The 25,541-nt window shown below is 44.1% G+C and overlaps 1 protein-coding gene and 1 pseudogene across 6 annotated transcripts in view; one reads left to right on the forward strand and one right to left on the reverse strand.

Annotated features, from left to right (window-relative positions):
- The window catches only part of SRGAP3 (SLIT-ROBO Rho GTPase activating protein 3), a 228,604-nt gene that overhangs the window by 105,632 nt on the left and 97,431 nt on the right, over positions 1-25,541 (reverse strand). For all 6 annotated transcript variants that reach the window (XR_004950334.1, XM_036218674.1, XM_016134853.2 and 3 more), the window contains exon 2: positions 10,667-10,859. Coding sequence is in view for 5 of the 6 variants with exons in the window: in XM_036218674.1 (XP_036074567.1) it covers positions 10,667-10,859 (193 nt within the window). In the remaining variant the exon portion in view is untranslated. The remainder of the gene's footprint in view (positions 1-10,666; positions 10,860-25,541) is intronic.
- Positions 21,145-22,272, forward strand: LOC118601597 (annotated as a pseudogene).

The following is a 25,541-nucleotide window of genomic DNA, read 5'->3' on the forward strand; positions in this document are numbered from 1 at the left end:
GACTGCTAGTAATCCCAGTAGAAAGAGAGCTTTTCCCCAGTTGTTCCACCAAAAGGCCTGTAATTTCATCTCACTAAATTAAAGTTCTGTGGCCAAGATGGTGCACTGCTGGTTACAGGCTCAACATTGCTCAGGGATGGCTCCCCAGAGAAAAATCTAGATATTGTTATCAAAATAAAGGAGGAAAATAAATAAAACATTTTTAGATTGAAAGAAAGAAAGAAAGAGAAAGAAAGAAAGAAAGAAAGAAAGAAAGAAAGAAAGAAAGAAAGAAAGAAAGGAAGGAAGGAAGGAAGGAAGGAAGGAAGGAAGGAAGGAAGGAAGGAAGGAAGGAAGGAAGGAAGAAAGAAAGGAGAAGTGATGCTCAGCAGGGAAGAGTAACAGATGTCTACTATGTTATGCTATGTGAGGAATGAGATCCCAGAGGAGGGAGGGAAGGGTTAATTCTGCCTAAGGATGGAGGGAGAGTCACAGGAACATTTGCATTGGGCCTTGAAGTACACATAAGAGTTTGTCATTGGAAAGGACAAAGAAAGAGAAGAGCATCCTGCAGGCAGAAGGGAATCTGGGTGTGAAGCTGTGAAGTCGGACAGGACATGGGTTGCTCCGAGGCTGTCTGGCTAGAGAAGCAGTAAAGCGGGGCATGGCAGAAGCAGAGGCAGCTAGCCGCACCAGATCACAAAGGACCTCATAGCTCAAGGCTGAATGAAGGTTATAAGTAGGCCAGTCATGCAATCACAGAGGCAGGAAGGCTAGGTGTGTAGCAGAGCAGCTTCTCATCTGAAGCAGATGAGAAGGAAGAGTCTGATGTGGGGCTTGGCCTTGGAGCCACCTCGTGACAGAGAGTGGGCATGAGGCTTCAGAACAGGGGCGCCCCTTCACGCCAGTTGAAATCCACTGACTTAGAAGCTACCTTTGGCTGATGCAATCCCTGAGACAGAGTAATTCAGAATGGGAAAAACTGCTGATGTAGGTTCTGCTTACCATGCTGGGGTGCTATGGAGTCAAAGCTGGAATTCAAATACCACTTCTGCCCCCTCACCAGCTGGGTGAACTTGGGAAGTCAGTTAAACTTTTCCTTTCCTTACCTATAAAATGGGGTTAATAACACTTACTTCACAGTGGTGCTTTAAGGACTAAATGAAGTAATTCATGAGATGTTCCTAACATCAACCCCAGCATATAATAATAATTATTATTGTCATCACTATTATTACTACCAGCACCTCACTAGGTTGTTGGGAAAATCCAAGATGGTGTACGTAGATGTATGAGCCATGGTAAGTTCTCTACAAATGTTGGTTTTCTTCCCCCCATTACTACTGTCTCCCCTATAAACTCTTACATGTACTTCAAGGCCCAGTGCAAGTGATCCTGTGACTTCCCCTCTGCCCTGGGGCAGAATTATTCCTTTGCTCATTTGCTCCTCACACCTCAAAGGGATGGCAGATTGGGTCTGGTGTCCAGCATTACCTCTGAGCTCCCCTTGGACGTGCTGAATGTATTCTTGGTAAAAAAAAAAAAAAAAAAAAAAAAAAAAAAAAAAAAAAGGAAAATCCCTGCCCTCAAGCAATGCCTGGCCAACCTCATCTCCTCTTTCCCTGAAAGCTCCTTTTGTCTTGGTTTATCCACCTGCAGTATGGGTGCACCATGTGGTAAGTACAGTGCTAGGCAGAGGAAGGGCCCTGACCATGGCTCCTCTGCCCAGTTCTTTCATTAGTCAACTTGGGATCCTAAGCCAGGTTCACTCTAGCTGGCCTTTAAGTCCCTTACCTGTCAGGCAGGGATGATGATGACTTCCCTGACTCCTCTCAGCCCTATCAGGATTCTTGGGAGGATTTAAGCAGCTAAAGGCTGTGGAGGCATTTTACGAAGTGTAAGGTACTATATAATCTTCGAAGGTTATTATTATCCTATTTGCCTAATGAAGTCGAGTCAAAACTAAACCCCTGCATATTATAGCTTGTTAAAATCTCCTTTATTGCAATATCTATTTTTCATTTTTAGAAAAAAAAATGTAGATGATATGCATATATCATGTATATCAGGCATATCATACATAAATAAATCACATCTTGTTTAGTACTTTGCAAGTTGCTCATTATAGTCTCTGAGGATTCTAGGAAATCTGGGGTGGAATCTGAGGAAGGACCAAAAGGAAAAACTGAAGGGAAAAGAAGGAGCTATCACTATCACAGAGACCACCCTTGAGGCTGAGCCTCCTAACTTAAAATCCTCCCAACAACAGAAAAAGGAAGTTGGAGGGCAGAGAGGACTGCAGTGGAAGATGTTCACTTTCCAAGGGAGGTAGAAGAGGCCCTAAGGCATTATGCTAGCTCCAGGACTTTTGCCATTCCTGCATACCGCCATACTTAATACTCCCTGTTAGTTGTCTTTTTTTACTTAGCTGAATTTAAAAAGACCTTCTCATTAGTCTTAGTTAAAATAAAAATTTAAACACCAGCGTTACTTACTATAAATAGAAGATAACTAGAAAAGTAAGTTCAAGGAAAACAAATCAGTATTACCCAGTCCTAAGCAGATGCCGATGCCCCCTCAATTTGTAAAATGGGAGATTAGAGAGGCATTAGCAATACATTAGTACCAAACTGAGACTTTCTCCTTGAGGCAACTACAGAGATTGAAAAAGAATTGAAATGATAATTCAATATTTATGGTTCAAGTGCTATTGATGAGCCCTCCCTCATTTTGAGGTGCACTGACCCAGTCTGACTGACCATTCATCACATTACAGAAATGTACCCCTAAAGTACCCTTCCTTTGAGTACGAACCTCCACGTTTAGGAGCTCACACCTCCAAGGCAAGCTCTTTCCATGCTGGACAGCTCTGGCTACTGGAATGTTATACAGGCTGAGGTGAAGTCGGCTTCTCTGAAAACACAATTTTGGACCTTACTTTTCTTCTGCAGCCGCACAACATGTCTATTTCCTTCACATATTTGAAGACAGCATTTGGTAATATCTTGGTATTTTCAGTTATTCATTCAAAAAAATTTTGACAGAGCTTTTATTATGTATCGGAGAAAGAGAGACAGAGAGACTGAGACAGACACTAGAAATGACCCCTTGCCTTTGAGCAGCTGTCAGACTGAGGTGGGAGATCCAGACCTTTGAACTGGAACGTTCCTTGAGAATCTGCCCAGAGCCCCATAAGAGTGACACACAGATCACTGTGGGCCTGGAATAAATAGCAGGGACTGCCCAGAGGAGGTAAACCCTGAGCTGGCCCTGCTGGGATGAGCAAGAGCTGACCAGCAGAAGAAGAGGGAACCCCTGACATACGCATAAGGATGATGGTGTCTGGATTGATGGGTGACTCTCGGGAAACACAAAACCAGCCCAGAGAGGTGAGGGGACACACCCAGAGTCATGCAGCTAGAAGCAGTTTTGCATTTTAGAGCCAGATAAACCAAGATTACAATCTTTGCTCACTACGCAACCTGATCTAGCTGTGTTCCTCTGGACAAACTACTTAATTTCTCAAAACCTCACTGTTTTCAACTAGACAGATGGAGATACTGCCTGCCTCAAGGTTTACAACGTTTACTGTGAAGGTTAAATGAGACAATGCATATAAAACATCTAATAGAGCCATTGGCACATGCTAAGATGGATGTGGGGGTGCTTCCTGCACAGCACAGACACTGAGTGATGAGGAAAGATCTGCATTGCACTGGACTGGGAGAATCTCAGCTCTGGAAAGTATTACTGGAAAGCCATTACTAGGGTGACAGTCATAGTAACAGTAGTAGCTATGAATGGAGACACAAGCCACACCTGGAGGACCTGCCCCATTTTCCCCGCCTCCTCTGAGAAACCGTTTCATTCTGAATCCTTGACACATTTATAAGCTCAATTTACTAGCTACAAAAGCGCTTCTCTGCTTAGGATTCACCTAGAAGACTAAGTCTAAATTAGAGCATCTTTTCAGGAAAATGCTACCTCTGTGAAAAAAAAAGTCTGTGATGCTTTATCCCACCCCGCCCCCCAAAAAATGCATTTTCCTGGCAATCAAGTTAGTCGCTCACTGGAATCCTCCCTCCCAACTGCTCTGTGAAGCTGAGAGATGCCTCAAACCTCTTTTGCATAGAATATTAAGCATTATTCATTAAACAGACAAGCACCTCACAGCTCTTTCCAAATTCTGACTTTGTCCATTTTAAACATATTTAAATAAAAATTCCCTGTTGCTTTTTTCCCCCAAGGCTGTCCAAAAAGCAGTAACCAACACAACCTTCTGAGAGCATTTAACCAGGCATATCCCTTGAAAGGTGAAGGTATCGAAACTGAGGAGTCGGATGGAAGGGACTGTCACCTCACATACAGAGTACTGTCTGCAGCATGAGTATTCCAGAGGGAGCCCTGCGTTTGTCTAGAACAGAGCTTTTCAAACAGAGAGTGCTAGCTTGGGAGAATATTAATACTACAGGAGAAGGAGAATTCTGTAGTCAAATAGCATCAGAAAGAAGTCAACAGGCTTATTTATTGCAAAACTTCTCAGAGCCTTTCATATCCTAACGATGTGTCAAGAATCTCTAAGAGGGGGTATAAAGTGAGCATTCATTCTCAACTCCACATATTCTCTCCACCCACCACCCCCTACCTCCTCAGACATCTTAAAGATTGATCGGTGCTCTGAAGGAAGAAAAAGCCTTAGTCCCAGGAAACCCCTGTCTTCCTATAACTACACAACTTGCTTGGAGAACATCCACCTTCCCTAAGAGGCAAGTTTCAGGAAACCTGTGGGTCCCTCCATACCACACTCCTGCTCAGGAAGGGCTCCCAGCCCCAGGTCTTGAAAAAGATCAGCTGAGTTCAGGTCAGGCCTGTCTAGGAAAGGGCATTGGATTATAGATTTTACGCTGGGGAAGAGGAGGGGTCTAGAAGTCCAGCACAACCCAAAAATGGGCTATAAATAATTTTTCACCTAGAAAATCATCATACTGGATGACTCTTAAATGTGCACAGTCACCAGAATACCCTGGAGGGCTTGTTAAAATACCAATTGCTGGGTCCCACCCCCAGAGTTTCTCATGCAGCAGGGGGAGAGGCCCCACGTTCTACATTTCTAACAAGTCCCCACATGATGCAATGCTGTGGTCAGAATCACACTTTATAAACTAGTGCTCCAGGCTCTGTGGTCTATATGCGCCTGTCAGGGAATCTACACTGTTCTCTCAGCAACACTGAGACAGGTGCCAGGCACAAGAGTGGGTGACCCTTCACCCAAATGGCCTCATCAGGTTCCTAAGGCAGCCACAAATGTCCCTTTCCTGCCTCCCACCAGCCCTAGTCCAAAGCAACTCTAATTACCACTTGACCTTCATTCATTCATTCAACATTTAGTGAATGCCAACCATATGCCAAACCTGGTGCTAGGGACCCCAGGTCAACAGCCACCCTTTCTGCAATCTCAAAGCTCATAGCTCAGTGGTGGTCAAAAGGGGGACATCCAGACAAGAAAAGAGGATGGCAGCTTTTGCCTCACCCCCTTTCTCAAGTCCTTCCATCTCATGTTAGAAGTGGGAGACATCCTTGATTCCTCTCTTTTCCCCAGTGCTACCTCAGAAAGATTTCCTAGCATCTGTCCATCCCTTCCTCATCTGCTCCGCGGTCACTCAGGTGATCATCACCAGCTGCCTGGAGAGTGACACTCCCATCCACCCCTCTGGTCTCCTCAGCTCCACCCTTGCCCCCTCCAATCCAAGGTGATCTTTTAAAAACAGAAATAAGATCATGCTATTCCCTATTTATAATGCCTCTGTAACTTCCCACTCTGCCCTTATCACCAGTTCTAGCCCCACTGATCTCTCTCCCTTCACGCTATCTCCCATGACTGCTCCTTCTCATCCTTCAGGGCTCTGCTTAAATGCCACTGCCTCAAGGAACCTTCCCTGGCTGCCATTCTAGCTCAGTGTAGAGGATTAAAAAGGGCTGCAAATCCTCTCACAGTCCTCCAACGAAAGGAAGACTTTATTTCCTATCCCCTTGAAGCTGAGCTAGGTTTGAGAGGGTGGGGCTATGTCCTAGCTTTGAAGAAAACTGCAGCTTCCCCACTGTTCTCTCAGGGCCCCAAGCTACCATGTCTGAAGTCTAACACCTGCCTGAAGCGCCAGGTAGAGAGGCCCTGACACCACGTGGAGAGGGAGGCAGCCCAGCTGGGCCAAGTCTTGCAGCTGTCCACACCAAAGCGCCAGGCACATGGGTAAAGCCATTTCAGACCTTCTACCCCAGACCAGCCACCAGCTGAATATCACCGAGTGATCTCAGTTGATGCCACATAAAGCAGAAAAATCACCCAGCTGAGCCTTGTCCAAATTCCTGACCCATTAAGTCATGAGATACATTAAGTTTGGAGAGTACTGGTGTTATATAGGACAGACAACTAGAACACTGTGTGTTACGTTTACTCCCAGCCTAGCAAACATCTGATGACATATTTTCTTCCTTTTATTATTATTTTTTAATGTTTGATTCTTTATCTCTTTCCTCCGCTAGATGCTAAGTTCTACCATAGCAGAAACTAAGTCTATCTTGTTTACCACTATAAACCAGGGCCTGGCACATGGCAGGTGCTCAATAAATATTAGATGAATAAGCAAATCAACAAGTACAGAATATTATTGACACACAGAGGAAGCACCAGGTCACACTCAAGACAGCTTTCCAGAGAAAGTGACATCTAAACACTGAGACCTGGAGAGCAAGCAGGTGGCAGGGTTTAAAGAGCAGAGTCACTGGGGTTAGGTGCCAGCCATGGGTGTTCCCTAAGCCATGTGCTCATCTCTGGAGAGAAGAGAGAAAATCTGAGAGCAGGGATTGTGTCTCGTTAATCTTTGTGTCTTAAGCACAGAGCACAGTCCAGGAAAATAAGAGGTCCCCAGAACATACATTTCAAATAAATGAATGACTGACATGGAGTCCCAGAATGAGGACGTGGAGTTGGAAGTCAGGAACGCTGGGTTTTCCCACTCAAAAGCTCACTGTGGGCCCTTTGTAAAGTGAGCTACTTGGCTTGTCTGGCGCACAGTTGGCTTGAGATAAGACCACTGGCTCCTCTCTATGTCCCTGGCTTATCAACAGGATTATAAGAAAGCAAAGATGTCAGAGTGCTTGGAAAAGGTGTGGTTACAATAGAAACATGTGATGGTATTCTATAAACATTCAACCTGCCCCAGGTAAACCCTCGGAGCCATCATCTGAGTCTTTCTTTGACTCGTGTGCCACACAGAACTCAGTCCAGTTAAGTCTAGCCCTAGACACAGCACCTCATTGGCAACTGTAAACTTTTTTATTGTCTAGGTGGGTAGGGAGCAGCTGGGGTCCAGAGAGCAAAAAGAGGAACACTAGACTTAGAGTGAAGGCACCTTTGTTCCTGGACTGAATATGTGTCCCCACAAAAGCCAGAATGCTGAAACCCTATCCCCAATGTGATGGTACTAGGAAGAGGGGCCTCTGGCAGGTAGTTGGGATTAGATGAACACATGAGGGTGGAGCCCCCATGAAAGGGATTAGTGCCCTTTTAAGAGTCACTAGAGACTCCTTCCTTTCTGTGCTCTTCATCATGTCAGAACACAAGAGGAATCAGCAGTCTGCAAACCGAAAGGGAGCTTTCACCAGAACCCAACCATGCTGGCACCTTAACCTCAGACTTCCAGCCTCCAAAACTATGAGAAATAGATTTCTGCTTATAAGCCACTCAGTCTATGGTGTTTTGTTATAGCAGCCAAACAGATTAAGATCGTTCCCATCCAGTTCTGCAACTAATTTGCTGTGAGATCTTGGGCAAATTGATCCCCTCTCTGAATCAAATCTCTCTGCCAAAGTGAACTTTATAGACTGAGTAAAGCCTCTCCCTCCCTTTCTTCTCCCTACCCCTTTCCCCCACTCATTTGCAAATACCCCATCTTTGCTTGGCATTAGGCCCACTGCAGTGGGAATAAAATGACAGGACCTGGACCCTGCCCTCAAGGCCCTGAGTATCTACCTGGTAAACAGACGGACACTCTTACATGAAGTATCTGTAAGACAGCAGGACAAGGCTTCTCTGGACAGCCAGGACGAAGAGTCTGTGTGCTAAGCTCCAAACAACAGGCAGCCAGGGGTCAGTGCTGGTTGGCCCTGGGGTCAAAGGGCAAGTCCAGGCATCCCCTAGAGACTCCCACTTCCAAAAGCCACTAGGGGCTCTGCCTTCGAATTAGCATCATGCAGAGGGCCTGCGCCAGCTGCACTGGCCTGGCCCACACCCTAATTAGACTTTCATACAGTGTCAAGCAGCCTGCTTGTCCCGACTGCCAGCTGGGGCTCCTGTTCCATCTGGTAGCCTTGGTTAATGAACCCATGAGGGGCTGGCGGAGCTCATTAGAGGCAATACACAGGAACAGGGGACCCCTGCCCATGCTCCCCCAGTACCCAGCCTTTCTCCTGTCCCCTATATTCACACTGAGAATGGAAAGGGAGCTGATTCCAAACCAAGAGAAAGGAGGACAAGGAGCTGAGGCTCCAGCCTGACTGCACAGCCCGAGATGGCTCCAGTGACGGCTAAGCCACAGACACGGGTTTCTGAGTGTGTGTCTGTGTCTGTGTTTTAGGAGAGTGTGCAGATTCCTTGGTTGCTCCCAGGCTGCATCCAGGCCCCTTCTTATCTCAGGCCGAGGAGGCAGAATGAGAGTGACAGTTCGAATCTGTCTCTTTCCAGTGACTGGTCCGCAAACATGTTCAGACAAGCAGTTTTCTCAGAGCTTCACTGTCCTCCTCTTTAAGATGGGGAGGTAATACCCACCTGGCACAAAGCAAGTGATCAGTTAACACACTCGATAAATTATTACTGCTGTTAATATTAAAAGACAAGAAAAGTCACCAAAATGTGAACAGAGCTCGCCTCTGAGTAACAGAACTGTGCAATTGTTTTTCTCTCCTACTTTCTAAATTTCTCTCTGTACTTTCTAAATTTTATACAATAAGCATTTTAGTTTTATCCCTTCAAAAAAATACAAATTTCCTCTACAAAATATCAAGAAAATGAGATTCTGTACATGAAAGGACTTAGTGCCTAGGAGAAAATTATTAATAGAAGCTTCCTTCTGCAGTGAAAGTTTGAAGAGATGCAATTTGGTAGAAAAACAAACATGATATTTGCAAAGGAGTAATGAATTTTTGCCCTTTAATAAAGCAATTTCTTATTCCCAAATGTCAAGAGAAAAAGGCACAAAAGCCAGTATTCAAATGCTGTGGCACAGACTAAGGAAGATGTTTTGGGGAGTTTAAAGGAAGCATGCTCCCTGGCAAGACTGACTGGAATGCAAAATTAGAGAGGAAGTGGAAGTAACCCAAGTGTCCATCAACAGATGAATAAACAAATAAAAGGTGGTCTGTACATACAATGGAATATTATTCAGCTTTAAAAAGGTAGGAAATTTGTCACATGCTATAATATGGATGAATCTTGAGGATATTATGTTTAGTGAAATAAGCCAGTTGCAAAAAGACAAATCTTGTATGATTACACTTATATGAGGTCCGTAGAGCAATCGGATCCATAGGGACAGGAAAGCAAGAGGGTGGTCTCCAGGGACTTACGGGGAGGGAAAATGGGGAGTTAGTTTTCAATGGGGACAGTTTCATTTGGAAAGATGGACAAAGTTCTGGAGATGGATAGTGGTCATGGCTGCACAACAGTGTGAATGTATTTAATACCACTGAACTGTACACTTAAAAAGGGTTAAGATGGTATATTTTATGTTATGTTTATTTTACCACAATTAAAAAATATGTAGAAAGGGGAAAAAGAGATTGGACCCAGAGGAGGAAGGATCAGATTGGGCGGGTTGAAGCGAGTCTCCAGTTTCCTGGGGTTGAGAGCCATTTGCTGAAGAAGGGCAGAGAAGAAAGAACATCTGGGGATCATTGCAGAGGGAAAGACGGTTGCATAGTGTGCCTGCTCCGCGGGGTAAATGTGTCCCAGTGAGGCTGCGGCTCTTGCCTATACTTAGGAAAGTTTTAAGCATAGAAAGGTTTGTAGCTAGAGGACTCGGAGTCTCTCACATGCCTGAGAAGACCATGCCTCCAGGAATTCAGCACTTGGGGTATGAGAAATTAACACCTAGAAGGCTTGTGCAACTTAAATAAGTAAATAAGGCAGGGGTAAAGCCCAGCACCAGTCCTCCAGGGGAATAAGGAAGAAGAATGCTTTGCACATCAGTTCCATGGAGAAAAAATTCTGAGGTCCTTGTGCTTAAAGAATTCAGATAGGCTGGCTGACCCCAAAATCAAAGAGAACTAGATAGGGCCAGGATGCCCTGAAAGGAGGTAGGGTGTCACCTTGGCCCAAATGGAGGCCAGCACAGTGGCTGGTGCTTGGAAGGATAAGCAACAACAATTTATTGAACACTTACTGTCTGTGGCAAGCAGTCTTTTCAGGTTACTCATTTATTCTCTACAGCATCCTTATGCAAAAGAACTATTTCTATCTCCACTTCACGTTAAGGAAGATCAAGGCTCAGAGGAGTAGGTGTCCTGCAGACCCAGCGCCTCAGAGGCAACCATCTGCCTCCAATGAGTCCTTTCCTCCTTTCAGCCTTGTCACCAACTGCCCACCCACCCCAGCGCTGCCTCCATCACCCCACACCCCTGACCCCTTTCTTACTTGAACTGGTGCTCCCGCGAGCTGCGGATCTTGGAGGAGAAACGCTCGGCCAGTTTCTCCAGGCTGCGGGAATATTCCAGCTCAATTTCAGCTTTCCTGCGGAAAAACTCCTGGAGGTCCTGTAGCAGCTGCAGTCGAGACTCGGATTGCTGCTCCAGGCATTTGAACTGCTCCACCAGCTGCGTGCGGATCTCTACAGGCAGAGGCAAGGAGGGGGGGCATCAGGTTGGTGATGTGGACAGCAGTGGGACCCACCCAGCTGACCCAGTGCCAGAGGCCCAGGTCCTGCGATTCCAGCAGCTCCCCATCTGCACCCCCCTCCACCCTCGCCCCAGTCTCCAGTCATTGGCACAAAACCTTGGATGTGTCAGTTTTTGCCACATGGTCTAACCCAATGCTTCCCAAAGTTAAACCACTACATGTTGCCACACAATTCCTGCCATATCCACATGCTATATCATCTAGTAAATTGGCCCACTCTTCTTACTGAAATGAACGTATTTAAAATGAACAGTTTTATGTCACTATGGTAAGGAAGAAACTAGAACCACTTCCCATCCTGGTATATAGAAAATTAATTCAATGAAAATGAAAATTTTGTAAAATTCTCTCTAGAGACTTGCTTATTAAGGCCCTCAGCCTAAGCTACTCACTCTCTATGAACAAAAGGAAAACAAGAACAATATTTGAATCATCTTGAGCTCCATGCATAAACATCTCAGGTACCCCTAGAGGAATGCAGCCCACACTTCAGGAAATACTAATAGAGCAAACCAGGTCTGGGCAACCAGGGCAAAAGTTCAAAAGCCGAAGGGTGATGGAGATAAAAATCCCAGCCAAATCGCAATAACCACAGCAAACCTTATCTTCAAGCCCACAGCACTGTCACTGCTGCTATTCTCATGCATTTCACAAGATGCTCTACAGATCAATCTCCCCACGGCACTGCTCGCACCAGCACCCTCTCAGATCACCCCATGGCTCCCTCTGCCTGAGTATTAAATCCAATCCTTAGCATAGAATTCAAGGTTATCTACCACCCAGGCTCAAATTTACCTTCTCAGATTTACCCACAATGGATTCTCCAAACCATTCCTTGAAAAGTCCAACCCCACCTGCATAAATGGGTACCTTATCTGAAATGACAGCTAGCACCATCTTAGCATCCTTCAGAAAACTGTTCTTCAAAACAGGCAGCCCTACCCCTACCCTGGGGTACACAAAGACTCCCCAAGGGGCACACAGGCAGGAAGTTATAAGGGAATCAGCTGGAGATCCTGTTTCCATTCCCACTCTCCCACTCTGCTTAAGAACGTGTCTCAGTCTCAATGGCATGACCCCTCTCTTTTCCCACCGCCCTGTTCACAGCAGTTCTTCCTCTTTACAGAAGAAAGATCAACTTCTCCCTCATCCAGAATCTATGGTGCAGTGCCCCAAAGTGTCAAGATATCTGGCTGCCTCCCAAAATGGACAATTGAGAATGTTGGTGTTAGCAAATTTTCCTTTAATGTAGGGACCATAAACCTGTGCTGCTCAAAATGTGGTCTGTGGACCAGCAGCATTGGCACTGCCAGTGGGCTTAATAGAAATGCAGAATCCCATGCTCTGATCCAGACCTTCTGAATCAGAACCTGCATTTTAACAGGATTTCCAGATGGTCCTTATGCGCCTTAAAGTACGAGAAGTACTGCTACCGACCATCCCATTCATCTCATTATGAAAAGAATTTCTCATAGTATCTTACTTTTCATGTTTAGTAGTTATTTATCAAATTATAAAATATTGATGTTATTTTGATAAGTTGTGTAATAAATTAATCTGGAAAAAAGATACTTAGAGTTTTATGGTCAAAGGAAATTTTTTTAAACATCTATGTCAATTTATATACATATTTTGGGTAAAATAAAAAAGTATAATAGAGTAATCAATAAAAAAGTTTTTCAAACATAAAAATATATTAAGATAAAATTCTGAGAAGGAAGTAAAAGGAAATTAAGAGTTCAAGAAGGCAAAGAAAGAACAACATAAAATTTCTGACTTGTGCAGGTAATTTTTGATAAATGGTGGTAGATGCCAATGTATTATGGTATTTATCCTATAACCTGGCAATTCTACTCATGGATACATACCCAAAAGAAATCACTGTTTGTGTCTACAAAATATATATAGAGAGAAGAAAACTCATAGTGTCTTTATAGCCAAATATTAGAAACAACCCAAAATATCCTTTAAGAGTAGACAAGATTTTTTTTAAAGTGAGAGATTCATTCAAGAGAATACTATACAACAATGAAAACAATAAACCTGCAGCAACATGCTTGAATCTTACAGACCTCATGTTAACTGAAAGAAGCCAGGAGAAAGGGCATCATGCAAAACTAGTTTATGGTGATGACAGAGATCAGAGAAATAGTCATCTTTGGAGGAACACTGACTGAGAGGTGGTAAAATGGTACCTTCTGGAATGCTGGATATATATCATACCTCGATCTGGATGGCCAATAGACTGGTTAAAGTTAATTGAGCTGTATGCTTAAGATCTGTGCATTCTACTATATATAAGTGATACTTCAATGAAAAGGCAAAATTAAAAATTACTATGTTATTTAATTTCCACTTAATATATTTAAGAGAGTAGTGTAATTTTATTCTACAAGGTGAATATTTACAGTATGGCAGAAATATATCCTTTGTAACTACTTAAACTTAAAATGAAACATTTCAGATGTCAAGTTAAAATGTGTGAGGCAAAAGAGGCTTTTTCCCCCGAAAGTTCATTTAGAGGGTAGGCAAGCAAAAAGAGTTTTAAAACCAAAACCACTGCTTGAGAGCCCATGTCAAGCCCTGCTCCTCCCAGGAAGTCTGAACTGCTTCACCCTCATGACCCTCCTCCGAACTCTCATGGTGCTTAGTCTCAGACCACCTCCTGATGTTTTTTAATTCTTTCACGTACCCGTGTCTTATCTGCCTTAGCTCCTCAAATGAAATTTAAGCTCTGAGGATGAATTCTCCCAGCACATGTGGGTCATCAGGATATAAATATCTGTATAGCAAATCACTATTTACCTTTACCAAGTGATTTTACCTAAGGGCATTACATATTGTGAATATGGGAGTCTCACCCAACACACACATACACACACACACACACACACACACACATCACATCACATCCCACCCCACACATACCACACACACCCTAAAACATATACATCACATACATACCAATCCATACACCAGATACATACATACCACATACATATACACCACACACCCACACATATCACACACTACACACACTACACACACACACCACATACCACATACTACATACCACACCACACACAAGATGTGGATATTATTATTATCCATTTTTACAAATGAAGAAACCAAGGCTCTGTGTAAAACAAGATCTGGAACTTGCCCAAGGTCACATTTTGTTCTATGAACTGTAACACACTATACAGTTTACACCTATGATACAGCCTACTTGTTGAATTGGATGGAGATGCTGTCATTCCCAAAAGCGCGAGCCCTGCTATATCAACACATAGTTATAAAAATGCTTTCCAACTATTTTTCAAATTACTTTTGGACCATCCACTATTTGGGGCTCATAATAATCTTAATAATAATCTCTAGCACTTCCAAAACACATCATTCGTTCCAGACCTGATGCTGAGTTCTTCAGAGATTTATCTCACATGATCTGTACAGCACCCCCAATAAACTGGATGCTACTAATGTGCCCCTACTTTTTCCCCATAGATGAAGAAGTGGAGCCTCAGAGCTAAGTAACTTCTGGTCTTAACAGCTGGTATGTGGCACTTAAGCTAGAAATCCAGCCGGGATTCCTCAGATGGGAGCAGTGACGCACCCAACACTTTGCTAGACAGGCCATGTTATTTAAAAAAACCTTTTATTCACCCTTCTGCATCCTTTTTATAACAAGATGGTGGTCTAAAGAGATAGTATTTATCAGAAATGCTGCAGCCACTGCCTTCCTCCATTACAGGACATAATCAGAAGCCAACGTTCTCATATGTTAGAGGAAAAGCTCATAAATCACATTGTGGTGACAGGAGAGCCTTGGAAGGAGCAGCGAAACCTCCCCCAGTTCACACGACCAGCTGGAGCCTTCCAGGCTGAGTCGTGCATGGAACCTCTAGCAGCTTGGACACCTCAGAGTCAAGTCTTTCTAGCAGGAAATGGCCCTGGCAGGAGTGCAGAGAGCAGCCTGCCCGTGCCCTGGAACCCTGAGGGGATTTGATTACCCATATCTTTATTTCTATCTCCCTTCCAAGTTGCTCCTCCTTGGGGCAGGCACAGATCTGGTTTTTCTCCTTGAAGATTTCAAAAGGAGCGAAAAATATAATAAAATAAAACAGGCTTTATTGGGCAGACATTTACCCCAGGGGGCAGTTCCAGTCACAGCACAGCATTGGGCAGCAGGAAAACAAAGGGAGTGGCACAGGGGCTTGGGAAATCTAGAAAGGCTTTGATCTCAGAACCTTAGAGCTGATGATGACCTCCCTGACGGCCTAGTGCAGCCTCCCAGGTTACAGACAGAGGCGTGGGGCCCAGGGAAGGGGCAGAATTAATGCTGCAACCCAGGTCTCCTGAAGCACAGCTCTCCCGTGTCACTCTTCTGTTAAAATTCTCCATGGCTCCCCATTGCTTATAGACTCAAAGCCAAAATCCTCTGACATTTCAGAGCTCATGATCATATCATCCCTCATAATGCTCCTGCTTCCTCTCCAAGCAACGGTCTCACCAAAGACCATTGTGCTTGCAACAATTCTGTCGCCTGTGGCCATACCTAGGGTGACCCACCTTATGGGAAAACAAGTTTCCTTACACTCCTCCCCCCACTCACAACCACAACCTCACTAGCAGAGATAGCAAAGAGACTCTTCAGATCTACTGTAATTAGGATTCCATTTTTTTTAAATTAATGGACTATTTTTAGAGCAGTTTTAGGTCTGCAGAAAAATTAAGCAGAATGTACAGGGAGTTCCCATAAACCCCCTCTCCCTCTCCTGCACATTTCCTCTATTATTAACACCTTACCTTGGTGTGGTATATTTATTACAAGTGATGGACAATATTGATACATTATTATTAACCAAAGTCCATAGTTTAGATTAGGGTTCACTCTTTGTGTTTTACATTTTAGGTTTTGGACAATGTATAATGACATGTTATAGTATAGTCATTATAGTATCATATAGAGTATTTTCACTGTCCTAAAAAAAAAAAATCCCCTAAGCTCCACTGAGTCATTCCTCCCTCCCTCCTCTCCCCAACCTCTGTCAACTACTAATCTTTTTACTATCTCTATAATTTTGTCTTTTCCAGAATGTCATATAGTTGGAATTAAACATTATGTAGGCTTTTTAAAGCTGGCTTCTTCTACTTAGAATAAGCATTTAAAGTTTTTCCATAATTTTTCATGGCTTGATAGCTCATTTCTTTTCATTGCTGAATACTATCCCATTGTCTGGAATATAGTCACAGTTTATCCATTCGTCTATTGAAGGTCATATTGGTTGCTTCCAATTTTTGGTAATTATGACTATTCTGTGCATGTGTGGATGAAAGTTTCCAAATCATTTGGATAAATACCTTTTTATTAAGTAATAGACTTTATGTTTAAGAGCATTTTTAGGTTTACAGAAAAAAGAGAATTCTATTTTTAGATAGCAAAAACAGGAATCTTAAAAATTAGTATAAAATTCAAAAGGTAGAAAAGGTATAAAGAGGTGCCTCCTTCCAGAAATAATGGCTTACTTAAAATGTACAATTTCCTCTACTTTTATGTATATTATAGTGTATAACTCACAGCATTCTGTATCTTACCTTTTTATTTTAAGACTACATTAGGGAGGTCAGTCCATATCATTTTATAGAGAACTTCCTCATTCCTTTTTACAAAACTACAGAATTCCACTGTAAAATTATTAAACAAGTTCCCTTTTCTGAATGTTTCTTTTTTTTGTATAATCTTTTACTATCATCAACAATTCTGGAATGAATAACCATATACAAGCTTCATTTTGCAGACGTGCAAATATATCATCTGTATAAAGTGAAAGCACCAGATCAAAAGGCACTTACATTAGTATTTTGAGACTGCTAAACTGTCCTCTCCTGAAATGGTACCAATTCAACTCGGACCAAAAATTTATGAGGGTCACAAGGACTATTTAAAAGGAAGACATGCTGGGATTTGCTTCAAAATAACCTTGGGTGAGGTGCCAGGGAGTGGTAGGGTTATAGGTATTGTAGAGATTTAGTTGTAATGATGGATATGAGGAAGGGCTTGTTATACTATTCTCTCTACTTTGTAATGTTAGAAATTTTCCACAATAAAAAAAGAAAAGAAAGGCAGACAAAGCCAGAAACTTGATACAAAGCCTGCAGCTCTGGTTAACAGGTCTGACCAGTTAGAAATGCCAATAACTTGTCCCCAGAGGCCTCTGTCTCCAGCCTGCAGATGGCTCTCCTGGGTTAGACAGAGGGGCCGGAGTGTGACCATAAGAGCAATTTAAATGCAGTTTTCCAGGCTCCACCGAATTCTAATCCTTGGACCCTGTCCTGAGAACGAGGCAACGTTCCTAGCAACCCCTGGGATGGTGAGGCCCCACTTTCACAGATTATACTTGTCTTGAAAATCAAAATCATATGAGTGCTTAACCTCCTCTGGTCCCCAGAGGCAGCTGGTATATCCTCCCCAGTATAAAGTTTCAGGAGCTAACAAGGAGGATGAACCAAGAGAAGGATATGCTACAGCTGACAGGACCTTTTCACATCTAAGCACAATCATGCCTTAATATCACAACATCCAATGAGGTCAGTATTATTATCATTCCTATTTTATAGATGAAGCAATTGAGACTTAGTGAGCCAGAAAGATTTGTCTAGGGTCACTCAGAAAGTGGCAGAGCCAGGACTCAAATCCAGAGTAAGGTGTAAACAGGACAGATTACCCGATCTCCAGGTCAAGGTACTTTCCCTGGGGGATCCAATGCCTCCCCTTGCAGGCATCATGTCCCACTTTTTTTCCTGTCTCCACCCTGTACTCCATCTGTCATCTTGGTGCCATTCTCACCGGTCCTGACTGTCATCATATCCATCCTATTGCATCCTGACCTTGACCTCAAGCCTTCCTGTGGTGGAAGGAAACATCAGCTTGGTAGCACAGCACAATGTAGCAGGCTCTGGGTTTACATGCCCAGGGGGTTCAAATCCTGGCCCTGTCATGAGTTCAGACAAACTTGTTTCCTCATTTTCCTGGGACTCAGTTTCCTCTGCAAAATGGGGATGATAATAATCTATCTCTTACTGTTGTAAGGATAAGCGATCATTCGAGAAAACTCTTAGTACAGTACTTCATCTATTTTAGCAAGGCACTGTCCAATACACATACTATTTAAATTTGATTAAAATTAAAAATGCATTCCTCAGTCGCACTTGCCACATTTTAAGTGCTCAAAAGTACAGGTGGCTGATGGCTACCATATTGGACAATGGAGAATATTTCTATCACTGCCGAAACTTCTATTGGACAGCACTGTATTAGAAGCTTAATATAGGTTAGCTATAATTATCACTTATTGTTATTGTTTCTTGGGGCCATTTTCCATCTCATCAAATGGAAAATAAGGTCCATTTGAGGCAGAGATGACACTCATGTTTTATTACTAAGAATGTGCATCCAACCCCTCCAATAAAAGCAGCATAACAGGATCTATGAGGCACTCAGGACAGCATAATGATGGAGACTCACTCTCATTGCCACCAACCCAATGCCCAGCATCCTGAAGATTGTTGTCCAACTCCAGCCTTAGGAGAGAGAGGTGGTGTGGCAGAATGAATAGAGCCTGGACTCTAGCCACTGTCATGAGGTAAAATATTGTCTCTGACAAGTGAGGTCTTAGGCAGGCAAGTTGTTTTCTCTGAGCTGTTTTCTCATCTGTAAAAGGCAGGTAACCATGCCCATCCTGCAGGATTGCTGCATGGATCAGACTAGCAATAACGCATGTAATGTGCCAGACACCTAGGAGACCCTCAGCAAACTGCCTCTGTGGAAAGGTGGCACACACTCAGAGGCTGCGGAGACAGCCAGCCTGGGCTCTTGCCCTGGTTTTCTTCACTTTGTAAAAGTCACTTCAGCTCTCAGAATCTGTTTTGTCATCTGTAAAATGGAGAATAGTAATACCTTCCTCATGCGTTTGTCAAAAGAGAGATGGTGTGCATATCAAGCGTCTGGCATGATGTTTGGTGCCATAGTAGACAAGCAATAAATGGCAGAAATGAGACATCACTGCTGCTGTTAGCCATGCAGAGTGAGCATAGGGCACGCTGGGCACTGAGCTAGGTGTTTCCCAGGTCCATCTCGCCCCCTTGGTCCACAACTTTGCAAGGAGGGCTGTATTACTCTAGACCATTACCCTGGCCTCCCCTCTCCACGCAGGGTTCCCTCCTCTTTCTCCAGCCTTCTTGCAAGTCTGTGCCCAAGTTTCAGTCCTTCTCCCAGCCATGCAAAAAAGGCTCAGCATCCCTGCCCATTTTCCCAGCCCTCAGTGTGTGGAAAGTTGGCTTGCTGTGGGGGTCCTGTGCCTCCAAGGGAGTTTGGGCTCCCATTCTGCCAGAGGGCACCAGCTGCCAGGCCAGATCTAGCGCTGTGGCCGTTTCCCCAGCAACCATGACCACCCTCTCTGCTGCCTGCAGGCCAGGTGGAGCCAGCCTGGTAACTGAGAGCAAGCTCCAGGGAGTGTCCCTTCTGCAGACGCCAGTGCTTCCTGTTAACTAGTATTGTCTCCCTTGTTAGTACAAGGATCCTTACCAGTGACATCAGTCCTTTATTAATCTTGACCAAGCCCATTCACATCCATCACTGCTTCTGACCTCAGAAGAGGCGGGTAGGGAGGAACTGGGTATCACACTATTTTACAGATGAGGAAACTAAGACCCAAGAGAAGGGAAAGGATCTACCTGAATCACAGGATTCCAACTCCAGCTGGCCTGACCCTACCAGGCACTGCCCTGGTTTAGCTCTGATCCCATTGACCGAAGGGAATAAGTCCCAGAATGGGACTGTCAAATGGGTAGCTGGGTGATGCAGTACCAAGAGCTGGGTCTGGAATCAGACTTGCTGAGCTCAGAGCCTGGGCTTGAAGCTTGTTAGCTGTGTGACCTTTAGCAAGTCGGTAACCTCTCTGGGCCTTGGCATTCTCATCAGCAAAATGGAGGGAATAACAGTACACAATTATGGCACCGAAGCTTCCCATGAATTGCCTCCTTGTTAAGCAAAGCAGTGAATATTATGCTATAGCTTTCGGAGAAGCTACTACTGTTATCCCACTTTGCAGAAGAGGAGACTGAGGTACAGAAAGGTAAAGTGGCTTTCCTAATTTCACCTAAACACTAAAGAGTCTTTTGTTTCCAAATTTTGTACCTCTTGCCAGGGATGTTTCCTTACCATATGTACTATACCAAGTTAGCCAAGATTTTACACTCTGTCTTTAGCCATCTTGCAATTATTCAGGGTAGCAAAGGACAGGCTTAGCACAGATAATTAAAGCACATCAACTCCTGAGATTTCAATTATACCTGCTTCTAGCTTTCTTGGAGGGTGGGGGACTATATGTGGTAGGAAGAAGCTGAGTAAAATGACTGGCATGTCTCCTTCACTTCTCACCACCATTCCTTCCCCCAGTCGATGGGCTAATGTTTTGAAAAAATAAGAGTTATTTAATAACGATGATAATGGTGCTATCCGTCAACCAGGAAAATCTTTCTCTAAGAGGAAATTCCAAACACACCAGGGAATTAGCATTGGATATACATTCACGGCTGAAGAGATAGGAGACAAGAGATTCTCACTTCCCACCACCGTCCTAAAGCAAAGACTCAGCTCTGCAGTCCTCTGAGCACTACACCGGGATTGCTAAACCAGTTCTCTCCAGCAGAAAGTGGGACGCAGAGTGGGTGGGAGAGAGGATTTCCCCATACCTTCTGTGCCGTGTCCAAATAACAGCCATTCCCTATCACGAAGAAGTCAGACAGAGTTGCCTCCCCATTCTCCAGATATTTGGTCAGAAGAAGGCCACGCCCCCTCCTCCTCCTACCAGAAGCTCTGCGTTAAAACGGGCCGTGATCAATTTCGACATGAGATTAATATTCATGGTTTTGCTGCCCAATGGTCCCTGAAGGATCAGACGCACTTAAACGGGAAGAGATCAGGATTCATAAATGCTGAATTTCCAGCTGCGTCCTCTGAGGACGATGCTTATTTCAATCCTACCCAGCTCCTAGAACTAAAATAGATCAGAGAACTGGGGACCAGCCTAGAAACATCTAAAGAATTTCCAAACTTCAGAGCCATTATCACAAAACCACCAGGACTATATTTATTTAATATATTTCTTTAAATCACCTCACTTTTTACGTGAGATGCTTCATAGTATTGCCAAATGGAAAAATCTGAATCATTTGCCGTTAATGGAAGGTAAGTATAAAAATAAATACAATGAACCCAAACTAATATTATTAAGTCTACCTAGATTCTGTAACCTGAGACCTGTTTTATTTTTGATAAAAGGCGTTTGGGAGCATTCCGGCGAGGAGCAGAGCGGTGGTGGGCACAGCTAGGGGATCCCGCGCAGAGCAGGGATACAGCTCCGTTGCTCGGTTTCCCCCATACCCTTCCCCTTCAGGCGCGCGCCTCACCCCTCCACCCGCCGAGCTAACCCCGAACTATCCCCCTGCGGCACAAGCCGGAGGCGGCTCCGGGCGGCCCCCAGCAGTCCCTGCCAGCATCATGCGCGCCAGAGCTCCAAGCCTCCCCGGGGCGATTTGACCTCTGAAGAGGCAGCAGGCACTTCCCGCCCCTCCCTCCCCACCCCCAAAGCCAACGCACAGGAATGGCCACGTGAAAAAGAATAGAGACTTATCCCCCAAGGGTGCAGGGAGGTCGACCCCCTCAACCCCCTCCCCTCACCCCTGTGAATGAAACAGAGGAGGCAGCCGGGCCACTGGCGATGCCATGCCGCCAGCACCCACTAGCCCAGGCACTGGGGCCAAGGGAGACACCCCCACCAAGGAGACCTCCAAGAAGAAGAAATTCTCATTCAAGAAGGCTTTCAAAATGAGTGGCCTGTCCTTCAAGAGAAATTGGAAGGAGGGTGGGGGTGATTCAACTGCCTCCTCACCCACAGAGGAAGAGCAGGAGCAGGGAGAGATCGGTGCCTGCAGGAGGAAGGCCCTGTCCAGGAAGGGAAGGCTGCCATCTCTGAGAGCCAGGAGCCCCAGGCCAAGGGGACAGAGGCTAGTGCTGCCTCCAGGGGAGGAGACACAGAAGAAGAGGCAGGGACCCAGGCTGCAGAGCTGTCCACTCCCTCAGGGTGGAGAGTGGCCCTACGCGGGCCAGCAGAATGAGTAGCTAGCTGGGTGGGGGATCTCTTAAGTTGCAAAAACTGTGCTGTCCTTGTGAGGTCACTGCCTGGACATGGTGCCCTGGCTGCCTTCCTGTGCCCAGAAAGGGAAGGGGCTGTTGCCCCCTCTCAGCCACATTCCCTTCCCTCCTCTCCTTTCCCGCCTATGGATTCTCCCGTCATTCACCTGGTCTTCCTCTCAAGGCCAGTTGAAGATGGTCCCTTGCAATTTCCCAAGTTAGGTTAGTGATATGAAATGCTCCTGTCCCTGGCCCTACCTCTTTCCCTATCCCCACCCTTGCAGAAGGCAATTGCTGGTTTTCTCCCCCAATTCTTTTCCAAGTAGGTTTAGTTTACTTCTCAGATCCCTGAGCCAGATGCGGGGTGCTTATACTCCCAAACCTTGAGTGTCCAGCCTTCCCTCTGTAGAGTTTTTAGTCTCTTGTGCTGTGCCCAGTGGCACCTGGGCTGGGGGAGGACAGTGCCCCTGTCATTTTTATAAAGGTCCTACTCAAGTTCAAACATCCAGCTTGTGAATCAACTATGTCTGTATTTTTTTGACTTGGTAAGCAACTATTAGGCTTTGGGGTAGTGGGAGGTCTGTAGTGTGAAACAACTTGTCTTTTTTCTCCCTCTCATTGTTGTAAATAACTTTTAATGGCCAAACTTCACATTTGTACTTTTTTTTTCCTCACTGCTAAAACCAGGTTTTACTGTAACATTTGGAAAACGAATAAATGTTGTCCCTTTAAAAAAAAAAAAAAAAAAAGAGGAAGGAGTAGAGGGAGTGTTGAAAGCACACCAGCACCTAATGATGCCTTTCTCCTTAAGATAATCAGAAGGGTTAAAGGAGGATTAAATAGGAAATAACTCTATTTCTGTGAGTCGATGCTATTTAGTTGTCTCTATGAACTACCTAAAATCATTATACACACACACACCCCAACAGTGATGCTCTATCCTTCACTTCAGGAAATGGTGGTTGCTCCAACCCTTTAATTCACAAAAAGGGAAACTGAGGAATAGAGAGCATTACCCTGGTACCAGAACCTGAGTCTCCCAGCTGCTTGGCCAGTGCTCAGCTATTCTGATTACAGTTCTTTATGTAAAGTCCTCTCTGCCCTGTTGTGATGAAAGGCAGCTAGCACAGTGCCAGTGCCTGCCACCAAGTTGGTTCTTCACAAATATTTTTAAATGAAATGAAGTATGTGGTAGGCTGAATGACCCCCAAAAGATATTCAGCTCTTAATCCCTGGAACCTGTAAATTTTACCTTAAATGGAAGACAAAGATTGTGCAGATGTAATTAAGTTAAAGAACTTGAGATAAAATTATTCTAAACTATCCAGATGGACCCTAAGTGCAATCACAAGTGCCCTTAAAGAGAGAGAAAGAAGGAGATTGACACAGACAGAAGAAAGGAGGCAACGTGACCACAAAAGCAGAGACTAGAGCGATGTGGCCACAAGCCAGGGAATGCCAACAGCCACCAGAAGTTGGAAGAGACAAGCAATGGATCCTCCCCTAGAGTCTCTGGAAGGAGAAAGTGGGCCCCTGCCAACATCTTAATTTTGGTCTGGCAAAACTGACTTTGACTTCTGACTTCCAGAACAGTAAGAAAACTAATGCATTATTTTATGTCGCCCGCTGTGTGGTAATTTATGATAGCAGCCAAAGAAACTAATGCATTGGGCATTACATCACTATTTCAAAGAATTACAGAATATGGTCTAAGTAGTGAATGACATAGAAAATCAGATGACATAGAAAATGAGAGACCATGGGTGCTGAAGAATCAGCTGAGGCCTCATGAAAGAGAAAAGCAGGACTTATAGGATCTGGACAATCAGAGAAAAGGAACAGCACATTCTACCACACACACACCAAAAACATTTACTGACTGCCTACTATGTCTGTTAGAAGGCAGGAGGAGCTGAGATGGAAATATGTATATAATAGGATCCCTGCCAACAAGGAACTCCCAATGTACTGGGAGGATAAGGCATACCTAGGTAAAAATCTAATTAGCAATCTGACATGGAATAATTCCCCTTCCAGGATTAGAGGCATACACATACACACGCATGCACACAACATATGATCTGAGCAGAGATATTTATCACAGCATTGTTCATAAAAGTGAAAACTTGGACACAACATAACATAATCCAGCAACAAGGGATTGGTTAAATATCCTGGCACATCCATGCAATATGCTTTATGTAGTTTAAAAATCATGTAACCTTGGGAAATGCCCATAACACACAGTTTAAAAGCGAGTTACAAAAATAGGATGTACGGTTTTGTCCTCCAAAAATGTAACTATAGCTATTTATACACAGAGAAAAAAACAAGGAATATACACCAAAATGTTAATTATGGTTATCTCTAGGTGGTGGGATACAGATTAATTCATTTCTTCAGTAAATATTTACCAACCACCTATGTGTTAAGCCAGAGGTTGGCAAACTTTTTTGTAAGGGACTAGATGGTAAATATTTTAGGTTTTGCAGGCCATACAGTCTGTTCCAACTACTCAGTTCTCCCCTTGTAGCACAAGAGTAGCTACAGGCAGTATGGTGATGAATGCACATGGCTGTGTTTAAATAAAACTTTACTTATAAAAAAAAAAAAGGCAATAGGCCAGATTTGGCCTGTGGGCCATAGGTTGCCAACTCCTGTACTAATCATTGTGTTGTCTATTGTTCAAATCTTCTACACAATAGGCATCACTCCTCTAATATAGAGAGGGGCAAAAAAAATTTTTAAATACTATCGGTTGGCCCTGAGAAAACCATGGTTGGGTCATAGTAAGGTAACGACTCCTAGAGTGGTAACAACCTCAAATATCCCTGGGGGTTAGGCAGGTACCAAAACGGTGATTAGAGACCTGATATAAAATAATACAGAGAGCACAGACTTGACTAAATACATTCAAATTCACTATTTAATATCAATGCTGTTTCTAAACAATCTATAAATCTCTAGTTTATAACTTCAAAAATCCCTCCCCACAAATGTCACTTTAGCTAGTCGCTTTAGCCAGTCCCCCTAGATTCAAACTCAGAGCAGGGAAGCCCCCACTCTGTCACAGCTGTCCCCACCTTGACCTCATTAACTCACACTGAAATGACCAGCCTGGGCAAGAGCTGCTAATCTTTATTGAGAAGGTGCCTCCAGCCATGTGTGCATTCACCTGACAGTAATAGGATGCAAGATGAATTTCCTTGACCTTCTGATGAGAATGCCACATGGAAGAATATCAAAGGCCACAGTGAAGCCCAAATATTTTATGCACATTGCAGCTACTACTCAGAAGGCTTGCCACCGGATAGAAAGGAGGAGTGATTTATGTTTCTGAAAGCCACATGAGTTATTGCCCATTACCTCATCCTGGCAACTTTGAAAATTCCAGCCAATTGATTTTTGGAAAGGAGA

The sequence above is a fragment of the Rousettus aegyptiacus genome, unplaced genomic scaffold (genome assembly GCF_014176215.1).
Source record: "Rousettus aegyptiacus isolate mRouAeg1 unplaced genomic scaffold, mRouAeg1.p scaffold_m13_p_4, whole genome shotgun sequence".
NCBI lineage: Eukaryota > Metazoa > Chordata > Mammalia > Chiroptera > Pteropodidae > Rousettus > Rousettus aegyptiacus.